Raw genomic sequence first — 20,347 nt, forward strand, 5'->3', positions numbered from 1 at the left:
TTCTTCCCCCCTCCCTTTTCTGTCTCTCCCTTGCTTCTCCCCTAGATTTGCAAATCTCCCTCAGCTCCTGCTCGGCCTCTCCATCTCTCTCTCTCAGCTGCTCGCAGATTGAATTATTTCATTCTTTGTAAACGAGCTTCAGGAAGCGGCAGGACGGACGAGAGACGCAGAGGAGGGCGCTGGTGAAATGAAAGAGGCGGGTAGGAAGGACGGATGAACTGCCCCCCCCCCATCGCCCATCACCAGCCTTGCTGGGAATCCAGCCTCACCACGCCCTTTCTCGGCCCATTTGTGCTGCTGTCTGCTGCCATCTAGTGGGAGTCCGGGTTGTTGCACATTCAGAAAAGCGGGCGGGGGTGATCCTGGTGACTCCCTTCCCTCCCTCGTGCAACACGCGGACTATTCTTCTTAGTGCTCAGGCCAAGGAATGTTGCATAGGTTCGAGCTCAAGAACAAGGCCACCGAAACGTATTTTCCGCCCGGTGGTCGTCCACATGGGTGTCCTTGATAACCCTTTACCCCCCAGCCCCCCAAACAGCCGAGACGGAGTATCACCTGCCAGAAGCAGGCAGTGACCGCAGCTCAGTTCATTCAGGCAGATTCGCGCCGCTTGATGTCTCTCAGCTGAATGCAAGATGAGGCTCCACATCTTGTGGAGGGAAAAACACGCGCATCAGGTTGGGTTGGCATTATCGTTTTGTCTGTGGCAAGGCATCTGTGCCGTGCTTGTTTGTGCATGCAGGGCAGCCGTTCATTCCTTAGAAGCATTTATTTCTTTGTAGCCCTATAAGCAAGTCCTCAAACACCACTTGCTACAGGCAGGCAACCAACAAGTGAAGAAGAACACACTAGCAGGGATGCGAGGGGCTGGCCTGGAACAAGCAACAGCCCAATGCAGTAGCCTTCCATCCAAGTGTCCCTTGGGGGGGGAAAGCGGGGGGGGGGATTGAGGAGGGTCAATTTGGGGGGAATGAGAACGTCCCTATTTGCCTTTGATGAATGTTGGAGGGTATGCAATAATAAAAGATGGAGTAGCCCACTGCCATGGAGCCTCTCTGTGCAACCAAAGCTAGCCCATTGGGTATTGCTAATGCTTGCCAAAAAAAGAGTCATAAGTCAACACAAGGAGTACAGGCCTTGAGAACAGCAGAAGCAGCTGAAAAGAGAGTTCAGGGATATTTTTGATAAGTGTAAACTGTGTGAAGGCACACACCTTGGTGCAAAAGGCCAGTGCAGAACTTCCTTTACACCCCACCCCCATAACTGTCTGTCTGCATATAACTTTTAATATACAACAGGCAAAGAAAAGCCTTTGGCAATGGGGTGCTCAGACAGTGAAGGGTTTTTTTTGGGGGGGGGGCTTATTGCAACAACAAAAGGGTGTCTCATTTTCATCCCTGAAATACTGGATACTGTGTGATGGTCCCCTACAGAATTTAAAATGCTGGGTGTGATCTTTCAGATCTTAAAGTAACTCTTCATCCTGTATTGATGTTCAGAAGGAAGATGAGGAGGGGAAGAAAAGAAGAGAAATCAATGTCACACTGTTAGGCAGATATCTGGTGCTTTTGAAAACAATGAAGCAGGAAGTTAGCTGAATGCAGATACTGCTAATTAGGTTACCAAAAGGCCATGTTGGTAATATTCAGTGAACAAAAACTCCCTCCAGGGACAAAGCTTTAAATGAAATGAAAAGAAAAAAACCAACCACCATTTCCTCTGAAAATCTGGCAAACAAGAGCAAAGGTACATCTGTATCTGCAAAGCCTTTCAGGTCTCCTAGAACTATGGGGAAGCATAGTCAGGGTGCCCTTTATGTGAGGAAGTTAGATATTATTTCTTGAGGGATGAGGGTGGGCACGCCAGGTAGCAGGCCTACAGCAAACAAACAGACACGGTGATATTACCTAACGATGTTGCCATTTTTTGTTAGTTATCAAACCCTTGGAGATTTCTTAGTTGGGTAGTTGTCTGCCTTTTAAAACATTAATCTACATTTCTTTGATAATGCATATTGCTGAAATCTAAGTATTACTGTCCCTTTGAGGCACTGGGGAAAGTAAGGTAACTTGGCAAACCATCCTATACTGCTCTTGAGTAACTTTGCACTGGGGGGTTAGGAGTGGGGAGGTGAGGGACACTTTCACGCTGCAACAGGAATGGCCACTTGATCCAGTACACACTCAAGAGCAGCTCAGGAGGCTAGGAGAAAATACGCTACTTTAAAAAGCCCCCAAGTGTCATACAAACTGGAGACACATCCTCAAGGACCCTTGAAACATCACCAGTGCCCACCCATCAGGCATGGTGCTGGTGCTGGTATTCACATAGCACAGAGAGAGCCAATCTACGCAGGCGGAAACGGGTGATTGACAGGTGGGCAGCGAGTGGACTCAGCTACCTGTCAAAAAATGGCCTGGCCACTTTTGGGTCCAGGGTGCCAGACTCAGAGCAGTTTCTCACTCTGGCATTGCAGCCTGCATTTCTCCCCCTCCCTCCCCCCCCATGGGAAGTGCTCTGTCCTGGCACCACCTGTGGTTGGTGTGTGTTTACATCCAGTGCCAAAATGAGGTGCTTCTTGGGATCCTAGGTGAAGATGTGTGCTCAAGTTCCCGTGTATGTTTTAGAGATAGGCTCTTTGCAGAAAGTACCTCTTTGCACAAAGGCCACAACAAAGCCAAAATGGCCTCAAAAAATAAATAATCTGCCCTCCCATCTCAGCCCAGTTGAAATTTGCCTCCTTCAGTTAAAATCATGCTCCCAGCTATTGTTCAACTAATGCTTTAGTTGATTAATCTGCTACAAGGCTGATGAAAGATTTCAGCAGCCCTGATTTCTATAGTTCCTTGAGAACTGGGATGGCACAAGTGGTGTTGACCTATAGGCTGGAGGCTGTCCGCAAAGCATCTTTGATTGCTCCACACTCTCAGCAGCCCTCTCACATTTTATTTAATCAAGGAGAGATTTAATAAAATGTAGAGAAGCAAAGCCAGTAAGGTCCAGTTATAATTTGTCATTCCCAGTGCATTTGGCTCTATGATGGCATGGAGGTCACGTCTGAAGTCACACCACCTATATAAATTAGATATTTAGAGGGAGAAGCAATTTAGCTAACTTCAGAAAGCATTCCTCTGCTGACAGCAGCCGAAATGCATTGCAGATGTCTTATTAAATTAAATAGGACCTGTTTGTTTGTATATTTAGGTTACTTCCTAAACAAACAATGAAAAACAGTCTTTTTATATTTATATATAAAAGAAGTAAGTATTTTGTTCCCTATGGCAAGGAGTGCTAGGATGGGAAGCATCCATGTAATCCACCTTGTCTTAGACACAAACCAGTGATGCATCAGAGGAGCACCTTGCTTGATTTGGTTCTTAGGGGGGTAGAGAGAGAGAGAGAGGTTGCACTGGAAGGAAGCAGGGACGTGGCAGGGGCTTTGTCATGTGCCAAAGACACACAAGAGCAGAAGCAGCAAAGCAGGCTGGGAGGTGCTGGGACTGCACAATCATATGGGCCTACTCAAGCTATCTAGGCCTAACTGCTAACTGTGGAGTCACTCTGGCATGTGACTCATTCTCCTTATAAGAGCAGCCATTGTCTCTCTCTGCTCTCTGTAAGATGTCAGTCAGAGTCTGTCCTCCTCAGCTGTGAGCAGAGCAGTATGTAATCTCAGTCAAACTGTTTGAAAGCATGTTGTTTATGAAGAAGTTTATTTTAACTCAGTAAAGCTCTTATTCTTTCACTTAAAAACTCTGCATTATTAATCTACGCTGCGCATCAGGCTTAAACGCTGTCCTGGAAACCAGGAGCGCCAACCACCAGCGTCTTTTGGCACACACACAAATATTCATCACCAGATCCCTGAAACGCCCAGCAATAAGTTTCACCTGTGAATGGACTTTGACTACGCTTCAAATGCAATAGTTTCCCCTCAATGAAATCTGTTTGCACATTCAACAGGTAAATGCAGAGAAGCGAAATTATGGAGAGGGTTTTTATTTTCATTATAAAGTGTCTAATGTTTTCTCTTTAACATTTTCTAAAACAATGCAGGCCCTGCTTACAGAATTAACAGTCTTTCCTTTGTTTTAGCAGGTCTCATATATGAACTTAAATCTGAGACAGCTGATTCACACAAGCAATTAATCCTCTCATGTTACGGTGTCCAGCGACGAACATTGTGGGAACAAAACCACAGTATTCTGAGGTTCCCTCATCCCTGCTGCCTGGGGCTGATGATGGGAGTTGGCTTCCAAGGTCTGGAGGGTCACAGCTTCCCAGCTCCTGCATTAAGGACCAACCGTGCACATGTTGTGTGAACAGGCCTGCCAATAAGAGGAAATAAAAATGACTGGTTACTTGTCTCTCTATTGCATCTGCAAATCCCCATCCCAGTAGGGAACAAATGGTGTAAAAACACTTGTGTACCATTTTGGCTAGCGAGCTAGCTAAACAAACAAACAAATAAATAAATCTCCATCGTAATTGGTTATAAACAAGGATCCGTGGCTCACATTTTTGGGTTCTTGGTGGGGGGCAGGGATAAAAACACCCCAATATTCCATCTTTGACCATGGTCTCTTTTTTGACAGCCACTGCCAGAATGGAAATAGCTGTCAGGTGGGAAATGGGGGGAGGCCCTCACTTCACGATCTTGGTTTTACCCAGGTATGGGAAATGGCACTACCTGGGAGTTTGAATCAACACAGCAGCATGATGATAAATGGGCAGGGCAAAAAGGATAGATTTCTAAGTACATGGTAATTGTTCCTTGATTATATCAACAAATTGGCACTGTTGCTATGACCACCTGCCATGGGGAGATCAGGACAGACTGTCGGAATGTTTTGTACGGAGGTGTTGAAATGGCGTCTGTCTACTTTTATGGCTCTTGGATGAGTGTAAAATCCACACAGGAAATAACGACGTTCGTCTTCAACCCGCTTGTGGAGATTATCAGAGATCACAAAGAAAGGAGATAACAACAAGAAGATGAGGAAAACAACAAAGATTGAACAGAACTGTGAATATTATTTTGACAGAACTGTGTAATTAAAGCAGCAGCAAGAGAGATGATCGGATCCCTTTCGGAGCTTGAAGCATGGGTACCCCCAACAAAAATTTTAACAATTTGGCTGTGTAATTTGGAATTATTGTTATTTGGAATTAATGTGATGTGATTGGCCTGTTAATAAAAAATATTTTTTTAAAAAAACTGACCATGGTCAAAGATTGAATATTGGGGTTCAGATCCCCCCAAAAACCAAAAAATGTGAGCCACGGGTCCCTGTTATAAGCAATTACGATGGAGATTTCAGGATTTATTTATTTAGCTAGCTAGCTAGCCAGCCAAAATGGTACACAAGTGTTTTTGCACCATTTGTTCCCCACCGGGATGGGGCTTTACAAACCATTGGAGCAATGGAGAGACAAGGAAGCAGTCATTTTTGTTTCCTCTTTCACCAGAATGCAAAGGTGGCGACAGAGGTGGGGAAGTTTTGCTTGCTGTTTAACAAGTAGGAGCCCTGCCAGAAAGAAAAAAAGGCTAATCTTGCTATATAAATAGGACTTCAAGGCCACGCCATCCGTTTTGGCTCCTCTGCCACTTGGCCCCCTCCTCTTCCTCACTGCCAGCTATTAGCTGCTTTCCCCCTGGCGGCAAGAGAGACAGGAAGACGCAGCAATGGGGATGGGGAACCTGTGTCTCTCCCGGTGCTGCAAGGACTGCAACTCCCATTATCCCTGACCCTCGGCCATGCTGGATGGGGCTGGAGGGAACTGGAGTCCAGCAACACCTGGAGAAACACTCTGATTAAGATTTTGCTTGGGTTTGTGTAATTGATTAATCAATATGGTGAGCCGGCTCAAATATATATAATCAGTTAACACATGCAGACTATAAAGTAAAGCACACTGGACAATTTATTAAAGCTCCAGATTCTATGTACTTTGTCTTATATTAAGGCAGTCCCAGGCTTGCCTGCTTCTCAGCACCCAAAATCTATCAATGTCCAAGAGTATCCGAGACCAGAGTTCTCCGCTGGCTCCAGAACACAAAGCAACATCTTGGCTCTAAGGATGGCATCTTCAGCGCCTCCTCTGACATCAGTAGCCCATGGGCAAGTCCAGAGTCCGGCCAAGACTATGGGGAAGCTTCCTGTTGCAACCATCTATCAAGCCACAGGAGGCCCAAAGAGGTCCATCGTTTCCGCCACTAAGGAGAGATGCTCCAGGAAGGAGCTGATGGACACACGCAGAATCCGGGCTTCATCTGCTCTCCATTGACTGCAAAAAAATAAAAAAATATGTATTTTGTGTAGACTGAAACATAAAACGTCAACACTTGCACTACACTTAAGAGTCCAATGAACATGCCACTCCTTCTGCCAATATCCCCATTCTATTCCAGTCCTTGAGCTTCCCTTTTACTCTTGGCAGACACTGGGCACCTGGTCCAATACATTTGGATGCCAGAAAATATACTGTTCCACTTAATTAATTTATTCTTGCCATACCACCACCTGAATGCAAAGTACTCAACAGAGAGGGAGGAATTATTCTTATTATCCTCCTCCTCTATATAGTATCATCAGCTTGTATAGCACTTTGCGGAAAATAGGAGGCGATAGATCTCTGCCCTGACAGGCTTACAGTTTAAAATTTGGCTAAAACAGGGAAGGAGAGGGACGTGGGGGCAGGCGAAGGAGGCGATGATTTGACTGACAAGTGCTCAGGTTTAGTTAGAGGCCTGGCTGCTGCAGTGTCGCTGCTCCAAGGGCTTCATGGGAAAGGTGATGGGAGGAAGGACTTGAAGGAAATAAGCGAAGAGGATGCCCAGAGGGGTTCTGAGAGGGGGTACCAGGCATATGGGGCACCAGGGAGGAAAAGGCAGAGTTGTTTTGGGGAACAGAAGACATCTAGAGGTTGAGGAGCAAAGTTCACAGGCAGAGATGTCTCAGGATACAAGAATGCTGTCCTAAGGATGGGAGAGCATGACCACAAAGGGCTCTGAAGGCAAGAGCAAGGCGTTTGTGATACATCCGAGGGATGAGCATCATGTTATGGGAGTGGTGTGAGAGATGAGTGATTTTGGCAGCTAAGTCAGCAAGGGGAGACAACAGAAGGTCGGGGTGCAGAAGGGCCCCAACTCAGTGGGAGAGCAGCCACTTTGCATGCAGATGGTCAATCCCTGGTAGGTCTGGGAGCTACGCCTGTCTGCCCACCTGAAAAACTGCAGATGGTCCTGTGCTAATGGATGAGAGGCAGATTCCTCCGTCCCCAGGAAGTTGTCCTCTGTGCAGAAGCACAAGGATCCAAACGCAGGTCTTGCTCAGCACACCTCTTTCTTTTACTTGCACCCCACTCTGCCTCCAAGTTATGCTCAAAACAGCCCTGCAGGGTGGGTCAGGCCAAGAAACAGACTCATTCAAAAGGGTTCAGCTCCAAGGGCCTTCTGGCAGTTCCCTCCTGTGAGAAATGAGGTTACAGAGATCCAGGAAGAGGGCCTCCTTGGTGGTGGCACCCGCCCTGAGGAACGTCCTCCCATCAGATGTCAAGAAGATAATAAACAACTTCTAGAAGATATCTAAAAGCAGCCCTGTATAGGGAAGTTTTAAATGTTTTATATTTTTATATCTATTGGAAGCTGCCCAGAGTGGCTGGGGCAACCTGGTCACATGGGCGGGGTACAAATAATAAAACTGTTGTTGTTTAAACCCTGGTTCAAGTCCAACACATCATCCACCTTGTCTCTCATCCTCCTGCAGCTTGTGCAGGAGACTTTCCTGCAGGCTGCACCCAGGACTCAGAGCCCAAAATGTGTCCCGATTGCCGCCACACCTTGCCTCTTGTAGAAGGGGGTTCCTGGCCAATACTCACACATGCAAGATGTCCTCCGTCACGTCCAGTTCCTTGCTGATCCCTCCTTTGCGGGGCTCGGGGTCAGGGGCCAGGGAGCCCAGCGCAATCTGGGCCAATGATGATGATGGGAAAGGGATCCGCAGCTCACTGATGTTGGGGGTAGCGATAAGGAGCATAAAACGAACAAGAAAATCATACACACACACACAGGCACACACTGCCTACCTTTCCAACAAGAGACACTCTCTCTATTCAAGGTCACCTTTGTATTCTATGTTTAATATTTCTGGGAGAGCGTCTAGTCCCCGGTTTTTGACTGCAGAGCTCTGACACGGATTTGAATCCCTGCTTCTCCATGACTGTGGATGGGAGAAAACTCAAGACCAATGTTCAAATTGCAGGGTGGAGGGCAGAGGGGGGCCACGTTTGTGCCGATCTCTTTTGCTTAATATTTTTTTTGGGGGGGGGTTGCATCAGGGAAGCAGGGGAAGATGTGTTATAACTAGAAGAGGGGGGCCCAGGGCATGTGGATTTCATTCAAGGCCTTCCTCCCTCTTTCCCTTCACCCCTCTCAGTCACCATTCTGTCCTATTTGCAGTTAGGGGTCAAAATGCATTAAAGGGCAACTTATCCCCATTTCTCTCCCCAAAGAATCCTGGGCACTGCAGCTTACCCCTCACAAAGCTACAAAGTGCCCATAATACTTTGCGGGTGAAACCCTTGCAACCCACCACCTTGATATCCCAGCAGCTCTGGAAATGCAACTTTAGCACACGTGCATTTCATTCAAATGCATGTGGTGGGTCTGCGCTTAGAGTCCCTTCAGCAAGACCCCGGCAAGTGACCAGGGGCTCCGGCCCCCTGCCCCCTCCCAGCAAGAGTGCCCAACCTGCCGGGTCCTAATCGCACTTTTAATTTAAATCCCATTTCGATCTGCAAGCGGGGAAACCCATTTCAATGGCCTTTGCCCCTCCCGCTTCCTCCAGGCAGGATGAGGCCGCACCGAGGCAGCCGGGGGCCTGATCCCCCCCCTCGCCCCGCGATCCCGGCGCTGTCCTCCCCCCCCCCCAACCTAGTCCGGGAAACTACTCCCCCCCCCCGAGGAAATGAGGCCCCGAGCAGGAATGCCCGCCCCTCTTGGAAACAAGTGGGGGGGGGACCGCGATGCCTCCCTCCAAGGGACCCAGGCGTCCGAGAGCCCAGCCCGCCCCCTCCTCCGCGGGCGCAATGCTCTGCTTTTCCGCCGGATACAAGGCGAGGCCTGGCCGGGACACAGCGCTCCCTCCGGCCGCCGCCGCCGCTCCTTCCATCGCCGCCGCCTCCCCCTCCTCCCCCGGGGGCGGATCCCAGGGAGCGGCCAGCCCACGTGGGAGGATCCTTCGGAATCCACCAGCCGTAGCTGTAGCAGCGTCGGAGAGGAGGGCGTTCATGAATATTAGAGGGAAAGAGACCCAATGTGTGGAGGGTTGGGGTTTGCTTTTATTTTTAATCTATTTTGTTGGTTTTTCCGCAGAAGAGCAATAAACACAAAAGCAAAACTTGTCACTCGGCCAGTCACTTTTGGTATAAAGTACAGCAATCCCGCGATTTAAGTGTATTTAACTGTCTAAGTGTAGGGTAAGCCCTGCCCTACATAGTCACATGACACGGCACACACAATTAAATGGAAATGGCCATCAACAGTTGGGGGGGTTCACGGCCCCCTCAATTTGGGGGGGGGGTGCGGGCTTAAGAAGAATTAGCTCCTAAGCCAGGGTATGTGTCATTGCTGGATCAATGTCTTTGTTTGCTTGGCTATTTGTAGAACGTGCTGTGCCTTTTAATGACATTTTGCCCAAGTATCGCACTGATCTGAACATTAAAGATTTTGGTAGACACTGCAGCCTGAGTTTGAATTCTTCTTTGAGTGGGAGCCAGGAAACTCTCCTCCACAGTGGCTTTTTTGGAGGTTCTCCTTGTGGGAGGGCCCATAATAGCCTATCGCTTTAAGAAAATGCTAAGAAACTGATAAAGCTATCTATCTATCTGAATAAATTAAAAATGCTTCTTCTTGGTCTTGGCTCTTATGTCTTTCCTGTTACTGGTGCAGACCACTCTTTATTCCTGTATACCAGGCATGTCCAACTCCCAAGCAAGTGTAATCTACTCCCAGTATTAAAACAAATGGCAGTGATCTACCCATTGTCATTGCCAAGAGCTTTTTTGACGGGGAGGGGAGAGTGATCAACCTGCGATCAACCTGTTTGACATGCCTGCTGTATACATAGAAATGTAAGACTGTTGTCACCCTGCAGTTCACATTGCCACCAATAGATGGCCACGCACAGTACAATGGGATGGTGGAGCAGCAGGCAGGCAGCCCAGGGAAGCCACAGATGAACAGCAAGGACAGGCTGAGGTAGCTCTGCTGCCACCATGCACCTCACACCAACACTGCCATTTTGGCCTCAGCAGTGCTGGCCCCTGAGAAGGAGGGAGGCAGCAGCGGATCAGGATGGTTCCTGGGGAGCTGCCCTGCCCTGTCCTTCCTGTTCCTCTGCAGCCTGCCTAGCCCACCTTTTGCAGCAAGGAACATAACAGGCAAATGTCCTGGAAAGTGTGGGATAATAACGTTTGATGTGATGTTTTATAACTGCTGCACAAAGAAATCAGAATGAATGCGTGATAAACAGTGGTTGTCATAGAAATTCCCCACATATTTTTTTTTTTTTTTACAAACAAATCAGGATGTGTGCTCAATAAACAGCATGCCTGGAAGTGAGTAAAGAGCCTTGTGAAGTGGCGTCCTAAGGATTCACTAATTTATTATGGCATAAGATCGACTAAACGACTAAACAACAACAAAAGATGTAGAGTATTGGTCCACTTGCCTGGCCTTACTAGAAACTGCTGAGTCTGCTCGACCATTTAGGCCGTAGGGTTGCCACATTTCAAACAGTGAAAATCCAGACAGAAAAGCTGTTGAGCTTTCTTTAGTTTCTCCATACATCCAGATTTCCCCTGAACATTTAACTGATTTCTGCTGCTCACTGCGGTATTCTAGATATGTCCAAGAAATTACAGATGTACGGCAGCCCTACATCGGCACTATACATTTAAAGCATTATTGCATTACTTTAAGCAGTCATGGCTTCCCTCAAAGAAACCTGGGAGCTGTAGTTTGTTAAGGGTGCTGAGAATAGTTAGTAGACCCCTATATCCTTCACAGGGTTACAATGCCCAGAGTGGTTTAACAGTCAACCTCTCTTCCAATGAAACTCTGGGAATTGTAGCTCTGTGACAAGTATGGGGAGCTCCTAACACCTCTCAGCACCCTTAAGAAACTACAGCTCCCAGGATTCTTTGGGGGAAGCTGCCAGGGATGCTGTCGTTGCATCCTGCATTGCAGGCATTGCAGATCCAGCATTAAGTAGAAGGGTTGACTCTAAGGTCCCTCCCAACCCTAACATTTTATGAACCTGACAATGGCCACCCGCAAGGCACAAGCATATGACTTTCCCATAGCTGCAACTGTTTGTTGCTACTCTAGAGCTTTCCTCCAATCTTTCTGAAGTTCAGAAACTTTTGCGGTGAGATAATAACTTTATGCCAGGAAATTTCATGCCTCCTCCTATCATCGGCATCAGGGAATGATTATCGCTCCCTGTTTACTGGCCTGCCAGGGAACCAAACCATTTGCACTCCTTGCTTGGACCACTGTGGTTCTCGAGCCAAGTGCAGTTTTCCAGAATCATAGAACCCTGGAATTGTAGAGTTGGAAGGGACCCTGAGGGCATAGCTGTCAACGTTTCCCTTTTTTAAAGGGGAATTCCCTTATTCCGAATAGGATTCCTCTCAAGAAAAGTGCAGTTTTCCAGAATCATAGAACCCTGGAATTGTAGAGTTGGAAGGGACCCTGAGGGCATAGCTGTCAACGTTTCCCTTTTTTAAAGGGGAATTCCCTTATTCCGAATAGGATTCCTCTCAAGAAAAGTTGACAGCTATGCCTGAGGGTCATCTTGTCCAACCCCCTGCAATGCAGGGATCTTAACACACGCTCTCCCATCCAATCTGAAACCATACCAGACACTGCTTAGCTTTGCAAATGTGCTAGCAGTTTTATTGCTGCGCCATCTTCCACAGTGAACAGTGAATGGAAAAGGAAAGTTGGGGTTGGAAGAATAAGGAGATGCTGAGTGTTAGTCCGTCCAGCCCATAAGTGCCCAGGTATGGTGATAACCCCCCCACCCCACCCCATGCTTTTTTTAAAGAGACAGATTCATGGAGAAGAGAGTCTGTTAATGGCACTGGACATGAAGACTGAATGGATCCTCCAGGTATTCTTTGGAACAAGGCTGGCGCCATTTCTTAGGGGGGCTTTGGCAAAGTGTCCCCACCAAAGCAGGCTGCAAAGTTCAGTAGGGAATCAGCAGGAGGCAGGCATGATGAGCTGCCAGCTGGGCAAGCGCTCCAGGGAGTGGGCTGTTGCAGGGTGAGGCTCCCAGAGGACAGTAAGCGTCTCACTGGTTACAAGCTTGAGAATGAAGCAGGCAAAGAACAACACTCAGGATGTTGGCTGATTATATGACAATGAATATTTGTTCTGCATTTATCCTGATTTGCTTGAGGGTGTTTACATCTGTTAGTCGTTTGCTCACTCAACACTTTTCAATGCATTTTCATGTTCCTTTCAATCTAAACTGTGAAAAGCTTATCTGTGGGTGTTTGTTTGTTTTGGAAAAAGTAGATTTCTTATGCTAGAGCGACAGAGCCTTTAATCCAATTTAAGGGTGCAAACCTAAAGTTCTCAGGGATGTGCTTGAATCCCTTCGCCAAAATACTGGCAGTCTGGAGGCACTGTGTGTGTGTGTGTGTGTGTGTGTGTGTGTGTGTGAATGAGAGTAGACCCAAGACATCTTGTTGCCACCAGTTGCCAAACCTTGACATAAACCATTCTGGTCCTTGGGCTACTGTGGCCATGTGCCCTGCTTTACAGAGGACATTCCTCTTTTGCAATAGCGGGCAACCCTTGGTCTACTAACGCATGCCAGGGACGTGGTGGGAAATTTAAATGCTGACTGCTTTAAGCTGTACACCATGGATTGCAAAGGTGCTGCCTCCCACTGTCTCTGGCAAGACCCACTGACATAGAGCAAAAAGCTTTGCTGAGGGCCCCCTAAGACTTTGAACCAACCCTGTTCCAAGGTATACTGCGCCTGCACCTGGAGGCCCCCCTAGTTTTCATAACTGAGACCGCTGCTAGCTCTTCTCTGTGTATCTGTCTATTTTTTGTTTTTTATTTAAACTTAAATTGAGGACTGAGCCATGCGACAGGAGGCTGCGCCTTGCTAGGAACCTTCAAGGCTGTCCAAGGAGTTCCCTGTGAGAAAATGGATAACCCCTCAGTGTGATCTGTATCTACTGAGTGCGGTGAATGAGAGATTAAACAGGTGAAAGATGAGGAAATTGTTTTAATGGGGATTCCATGTGTTCAGTGAAGCCGGCGACAGCCAGCAGCCAGGGTCCCTGGGAGAGGGCAGCCTGAAATATACAGATCTCCTACAGGGCTCTCAAACTTTAAAAGCCTCCTTAACATTTTGGAAATCTACTGCTTGAGTTTCCGCATTACAACTAAAGGCAGAGCAACACAGCACTTGCTGGTTTCCTCCTCACCCTGCATTTGTCACGCTATGTCCTACTGCCAATGGTGGTGCAACTCCAAGGGAGAACTTCTGAGCAGGAGAGAGCCTTTCTTTTGCCTTCCAGCTCTCCCCAAAAGGCCCTACCCCACAATTCAGGAGGAAAATGAGTATTGGGGGACTGAGGCAGCAAGTCCTCGTTAACCAGCATTTATTTATCTATTTCTTTTTTTTAATGAAATTTTATTAGATTTTATCATAATAACACAACACAAAATATAAAAAATAAAGAAAAAAACAGAAAAACAGAAAAACAGAAAAAACAAGTATAATTTCAAACCCTTACTTTCTTGTACCTTACTTTCCCGACTTCCCCATACCTCCCCTCTCTGTATTCCAAATTCAATTTTGTTTCTTCAACAAATCCTTTTTTTAAAAAATATATATTTATTAAGATTTTTAAACATAAATGCAAAAATAATGAACAATGTAACATATATCATAACATAATTTCTTAACTTCTTTGGACTCCCTCACGTCTCCCACTCCCACTTGCATCGTTGTCAATTCTTGCCCGCAATTTATCATCTTGTTTACATTCTTGTGTCCCATTCATTTAGAATATAATCGAATAATTCTCCCAAAGGTTTATGATTTTTCCTCAATCTCACTTATCATCCTAATTGCATCTAATTTAGTGGTGCTCAATTATTTATGATCTAGCCTCCATCTTAACATTCAACCAAATTACAGTGCTTTTTTAAATAAATCTTAAATTTCTTCCAATCTTCTTCAACCTTCTCTTCTCCCAGGTCTCGGATTCTGCCGGTCATCTCGGCTAGTTCCATATAGTCTATCAGTTGCATCTGCCACTCTTCCAGTGTGGGTAGATCTTGAGTTTTCCAGTGCTTAGCGATGAGTATCCTTGCTGCCGTTGTTGCATACATAAAAAATGTTCGGTCCTTCTTTAACACCTTCTGGCTGACAATACCCAAAAGGAAGGCCTCTGGTTTCTTAGTAAAGGTATACTTAAATACCTTTTTCAGCTCGTTATATATCATTTCCCAGAAGGCCTTCACTCTAGGGCAGGTCCACCAGAGGTGAAAGAATGTTCCATCATTTTCTTTACATTTCCAACATTTGTTATCAGACAAATGGTATATTTTGGCAAGTTTAACTGGGGTCATGTACCATCTATATATCATTTTCATTACATTTTCCTTCAAAGCATTACATGCAGTGAAGTTCAGCCCGTTGGTCCACAACCTTCCCCAGTACTCAAACATGATATTATGCCCAATGTCCTGTGCCCACTTTATCATAGCCGATTTAACCATTTCATCTTGTGTATTCCATTTTAACAGCAAGTTATACATTCTTGAAAGTACCTTAGTCTTAGGTTCTAACAGTTCTGTTTCCAATTTCAATTTCTCCACCTGGAACCCTAACTTTTTGTCATTTTTAAAAACTTCATTAATCTGAGCGTAGTGTAACCAGTCTCGCACTTTATCCTTCATTTTCTCCAAACTCTGCAATTTCCAATTGTCTCCATCTTTTTCTAATATTTCCCAATATTTTGGCCATTTGGCCTCCATATTGGGTCTTTTTCGGGCCTTAGCTTCCAGCGGTGAAAGCCACCTTGGAGTTTTATTTTCCAATAAGTCTTTATATTTTGTCCAGACATTAAACACTGCTTTTCTGACAATATGGTTCTTAAAGGCCTTATTGATCTTAACCTTGTCATACCATAAGTATGCATGCCAACCAAAAGCATTGTTAAAACCTTCCAGATCCAGAACGTCAGTGTCCTCGAGAAGTAGCCAGTCTTTTAGCCAGCAGAAAGCTGCGGCCTCATAGTACAGCTTTAGGTCTGGCAGGGCAAAGCCCCCTCTTTCTTTCGCATCAGTTAATATCTTAAACTTAATTCTGGGCTTTTTGCCCTGCCAGACAAACTTAGAGATGTCTCTCTGCCACTTCCGGAAGCACTCCGTCTTGTCCACAATCTGTAGTGTTTGAAACAAAAACAACATTTTTGGCAATACATTCATCTTAATAGCAGCAATTCGGCCTAACAAAGAAAGTTTCAATTTTGTCCAACTGTCTAAGTCTCTCTTAATTTCGGACCAGCATTTTTCATAGTTATCCTTAAAAAGACTCAGATTTTTTGCTGTTATGTTTACCCCTAGGTACTTTACTTTTTTAACCACAGTTAGTTCTGCCTCTCTCTGAAACCGTTCTGACTCTGAATCTGTCAATTTTTTCCCCAACACCTTAGTTTTCTGTTTGTTTAATTTAAATCCCGCCATCCGACCAAAGTCTTGAATCAGTTGTAATACTCTTTTCGTACTAGATTCTGGCTCCTGCAGGGTCAAAACTAGGTCATCTGCAAAAGCTTTAAGTTTGTATTGTTTCGCTCCGACCATTTCTTCAACAAATCCTTACCCTTAATTTTAACTTAATTTTAAAACTTTCTTTTCATTTTACTTGTCCATTATCACTGAAAACCATGTAATTTCTAAATCAACGTCATTCTATCATTCATTAATTTTACAATGTTTCTTGAGATAATCCTTAAATTTCTTCCAATCTTCTTCCGCTGTCACTTTCCCCTGGTGTCGGATTCTGCCAGTCATTTCTGCCAGTCCCATATATTCTATCACCTTCATCTGCCATTCTTCCAGGGTGGGTAGATCCTGTGTCTTCCAATACTTTGCGATGAGTATTCTTGCTGCTGTTGTGGCGTACATGAAAAATGTTCTATCTTTCTTTAATACCAATTGGTTGACTATGCCCAGGAGAAAGGCCTCTGGTTTCTTAGGGAAAGTGTACTTAAATATCTTTTTCAGTTCATTATAGATCATTTCCCAGAAAGCCTTAATCCTTGGGCACGTCCACCAAAGGTGAAAGAAAGTTCCTTCAGTTTCTTTACATTTCCAACATTTATTATCGGGCAAATTCAGCAACAAGTTATACATTTTTGACAAATTCTTTGTATTGGATTCTAGCAGTTCTGTTTCCAATTTTGATTTTTCCACCTGGAAGCCAATTTTCCTGTCCATCTTATAAACTTCCATTATTTGATAATAATGAAGCCAGTCTCGCACCTTATCTTTTAGTTTCTCAAAACTCTGCAATTCAAATTTGTCCCCTTCTTGTTCCAAAATTTCCATTTATTTATCTATTTCATATATTTATATACCGCTTAATACCAGAACTGTCTTTTCGGGCCCTTCCAGACTGTTGGGGGGGGGGTTGTTTTGTTTTTCTGCAGGTGTATTCTGCCACATGGGGACGTGGGTGGTGGTGCTGCAGTCTAAACCACTGAGCTTCTTGGGCTTGCCGATCAGAAGGTCGGCTGTTTGAATCCCCGTGACGGGGTGAGCTCCCATTGCTTGGTCCTAGCTCCTGCCAACCTAGCAATTCAAAAGCATGCCAAAAAAAAAAGTGCAAGTAGATAAATAGGTATGGCTCCAACAGGAAGGTAAACGGTGTTTCTGTGCACTGCTCTAGTTTCGTCCTGCTGGCCACATGACCTGGAAAAACTGTCTGCAGACAAGCACCATCTCCCTCAGCCTGTAAAGCGAGATGAGCGTCGCAACCCCAGAGTCGTCTGCGACTGGACTTAACTGTCAGGGGTCCTTTACCTTTACCTTTTTATTCTGCCACATATCACTGATGAATGATAGCATTGATGGTAGATTTATACTGGACCTTCCACACATGAATTCTGCTTTATTAGTTGCTCTGTGATGCCCATTACATCATTGGAAGGAACTTAAGGTAGGGGTGTGTGTGTGTGTGTGTGTGTGTGTGTGTGTGTGTTTGATGCTGGCATCCATCTGTCTCAATAGACAATGGAGTGCACCTCTGCGGGTGAAGCCAAAACACTGCATTAGCAGCTCTGTAATGACATTTCCAGGGCACAAGCCTGAGCAGTATGTATGGTGGTCCTGGGCTGCCCAGACGACAAGACCCCCCTCTTGGCCTCACTGATGTGGTCCAAAGGAAAGCAGAGCAAAACATTTGGCACCAGCTTGGCTGCAGGGGTTGCCAGAAAGAGGCGTACAAAGTGCCATCCAACCGTCTTAGGGACTCCACTCCAGATTTGTGTAGGGCTTGTCCTGAGCCTTTTCTTCCCCCGAAGATATCCCACAAGGCCACCTTTCCTGGTGGTCGAGCACCATCTACCCCTTACTTCCCTTTACAGCACGTACAGAAACTGCCTTCTTGACCATTGAATCCACTATTGGTCTTGTCCACTCATTCTGCCGGAGCCTGTCTCCTCACCAAAGGTTTGAGACCCATTGACTACCCTCACCTGGATTTGCCAGCCAGTCAAAGCTGTTTCCCAGGATGTGGCCACTGTCATATGCTGACAGCTTCCAGGAGCCACAGGTGAGAGCTGAATGCAAAGTGGGGACCAAAGGTGGATGAATTGCTTCAGGTGGAGCATGACATTTCCTCCCACCAGACGTATGACCCCTCCCCTTGCACTCCATACAGCCCATATGCACCAAATACATACAACAAATATCAAGGACTGCCAATATGGCACCTGTAAGGGCACCTGGTGCCCCTGCCCCTCCTTCTGCTAAAAAAAAGCATTTCTATGGTAGCCAGTCAGCTAGGCTGTGTGTGGGCTCAGTTGCAACATGAGTGTGTGGTGCCCATTTGTAAAGATGGCAATGGGCTCCCATAAGCAGGGCAATACAATAAAAGCAAAAACATAACACAAACATAGATGTAAGAACTGCATCAAGCATGACTAACTGAGGGAGGAGAGGTCACCTCACTTCTTGGGAGTAGAATCATAAGCACACAGGGGCCCTGAATCCAAACTAAGCAGATAGGATGCCCAGTGAACAGCAGGCATGGCATCACTTCCATGCCAGCTTTGGACAAAGCAGTCAGGACAAATGAAAATGGAACATCTGGAAGCCCCCTAGTACTTCTAAGGAGGGGGAGGTTGGGGAGGCAAAGGAGCTTGTTTCAGACCTCTAGAATGAAGAGATCAGGGCAGGAGGACTCTGGTACATCAAGGGTCAAGTGCTGAGGACCGGGAGGCTAGTGTGCTGTCCAATTTTCTGAATTGCTTCTCCTCTGCCAGTTGGCCAGGACCTACCCTGAGTTGCATAAATTATGTTCTGCAGATAAAGTGGGAACATACACACAAGACACTGGCCGGCTGCCCACTCCTCTCAACCCTGCCCCTCCCGGCTCTCAACAAGGCCATAAAAGGGATAGGACTGAGAAGAGGGTTGGGGGAATGCTGGGGGTGGGGAGCAAGGGAAGGGCAGAATTTCAGGAGGTACTTGGAGCAGGGGACCCTCTGGATGTTGCTGGACCCTAACTACCATCAGTCCAAGCTAGCATGGCCAATGATCATGGGGCAATGGGTTGGCTTCTGTACTCCAGCAGCAGCTGGTTCCCCATCCTTGACAATCTTCAGCTTGGGGCTCTCCAGATGTCTTGGGAGTTGTAGTCCAAAAGGCCAAGAAAAAGGTGGCAACCTCAGGAGACAAAGGGCTTATTTGCACTTCCTCTCGTCCCGTGGGAGAGCAGGCGAGGAGGAAGAGGAGAGGCTGGCACCCCTGAGGCCCAGCCTCACATGACACGCGGGCTCTGAGGAGAGGCAGAAGGAAGGGCCCCCTGAAAATGCTTTGTGCACCTGCATATAATCTTGCTCCTTTCTGAAATGTATTTAATGGTGTGCGTTTTTCTTTTTGTAAATCTACCAAAGAATAAAATAAAATACAGTCAGGTTAAGGGGTTTTCTCAGAATGTTGGAGGGCTTGTGTGCGATGTCCCGTTGGTGTAGCGGTGGAGGAAATGTCTCTATTTTCACCTGAGGAATGTTGGAGGGTACAAAGTATGCCAGATATTATCTAGATTCTGTCATTCATTTATTTCTTGGGTTTAGGGAGCTCCCCCCCCCCCAAGCGGTGGCTTAGAAGGCGCAACTGGAATCCCTGGGCCTGGAGAGGAGGATGGGAAGTAGGGTAGGGAGGTGGGCATTCATATTTCTCTCCCATGTTACCCAAAGTGAGATTTTCAGGCCTGGAGTGGTGATACAATCTCTCTGCCCCATAACCCCTTGTCCGATAAGGTGCCAACTGATGTGGAAAAGAAAGGAGGGAACTTCATTCCTTTAAAGTAAGGCTTGGGGAGCAGCACATGTGCAGACGTTGGATTGGTAATCCAGGGCTTCTTGCTTCTATCCAAGTTAGCATTTGGTTCCTACTTTGGACTCCTTTGCCTTTAATAGCTGCATGGAGCAGGCAGAGCATTCAGCAGGTCTGGCTTTCCCCCGGCCCCTCTGATTTCCTGTCTGTCATGGAGCTGCTAAAAGCCAAAGCGTGCACACACCAAGGTTTGCCAGAAAAGAAGGCGATGGCCTTAGTTCAGGCCTACACAATGTGTGGGTCATGTGTGGCCTGCCCTGGAGGGAACGTGGAGTCTTGCTGGTTAGAGCATGAGGGGCTTGGAGGTAGAATGCTTTGGTCCTAGGAGGCCCAATACAGTCACACAAAAGCCAAACCATTCTGGATGTTGAGGTTTCCAAGCACAGAATTGGGGTGAAGTTGGCACTGAGGTCCATGTTGTGATCCAACCGTTCATACATTTGGTGGCGTGATCATCCACCAGCCCTTCTCCTGCTGCTCCTCCTGTTTCCTGTAGGGTCTCCTTCCCTCCAGAGAGAATCCACCCATTGCAGAGTCAGTGTGTTTGGCACTGGGTCAAGTTCTGTCAGCTGTGTTGCCCAGGGGTGGGAAAAGGGCGGCTCAACTGGCCCTCTCCCCTTCACTGGCCCCCACCCTTCCTCTGCCCCTCCCTCTCTCCCTCCCTCCCTCCTAGCTACCCAAGAC

The 20,347-nt window shown here is 46.5% G+C and overlaps 1 protein-coding gene across 1 annotated transcript; it reads right to left on the reverse strand.

Moving 5' to 3' along the window:
- Positions 1-5,907: 5,907 nt before the first annotated feature.
- On the reverse strand, positions 5,908-9,244 carry LOC310834473 (EKC/KEOPS complex subunit LAGE3-like). Its single transcript, XM_083717961.1, has 3 exons — positions 9,115-9,244; positions 7,882-8,010; positions 5,908-6,288 (listed from the first exon to the last, which is right to left on the reverse strand). Exons 1-3 carry the CDS (start codon positions 9,171-9,173, stop codon positions 6,177-6,179), a joined length of 300 nt encoding a protein of 99 aa, XP_083574087.1. The 5' UTR covers positions 9,174-9,244; the 3' UTR covers positions 5,908-6,176.
- Between the last annotated feature and the right edge of the window lie 11,103 nt (positions 9,245-20,347).

Source organism: Podarcis gaigeae (assembly GCF_964106915.1).
Source record: "Podarcis gaigeae genome assembly, chromosome: 17".
NCBI classification, from domain to species: domain Eukaryota; kingdom Metazoa; phylum Chordata; class Lepidosauria; order Squamata; family Lacertidae; genus Podarcis; species Podarcis gaigeae.

Coding starts and splice junctions, on each gene's coding strand:
- LOC310834473 (XM_083717961.1), bottom strand. CDS start 9,173: ATGGAAGGAGCGGCGGCGGCGGCCGGAGGGAGCGCTGTGTCCCGGCCA. Junction 8,011..9,114: donor TCCCGGCCAGGCCTCGCCTT/GTATCCGGCGGA, acceptor CCCCAACATCAG/TGAGCTGCGGATCCCTTTCC. Junction 6,289..7,881: donor ACGGAGGACATCTTGCATGT/GTGAGTATTGGC, acceptor ATTTTTTTGCAG/TCAATGGAGAGCAGATGAAG.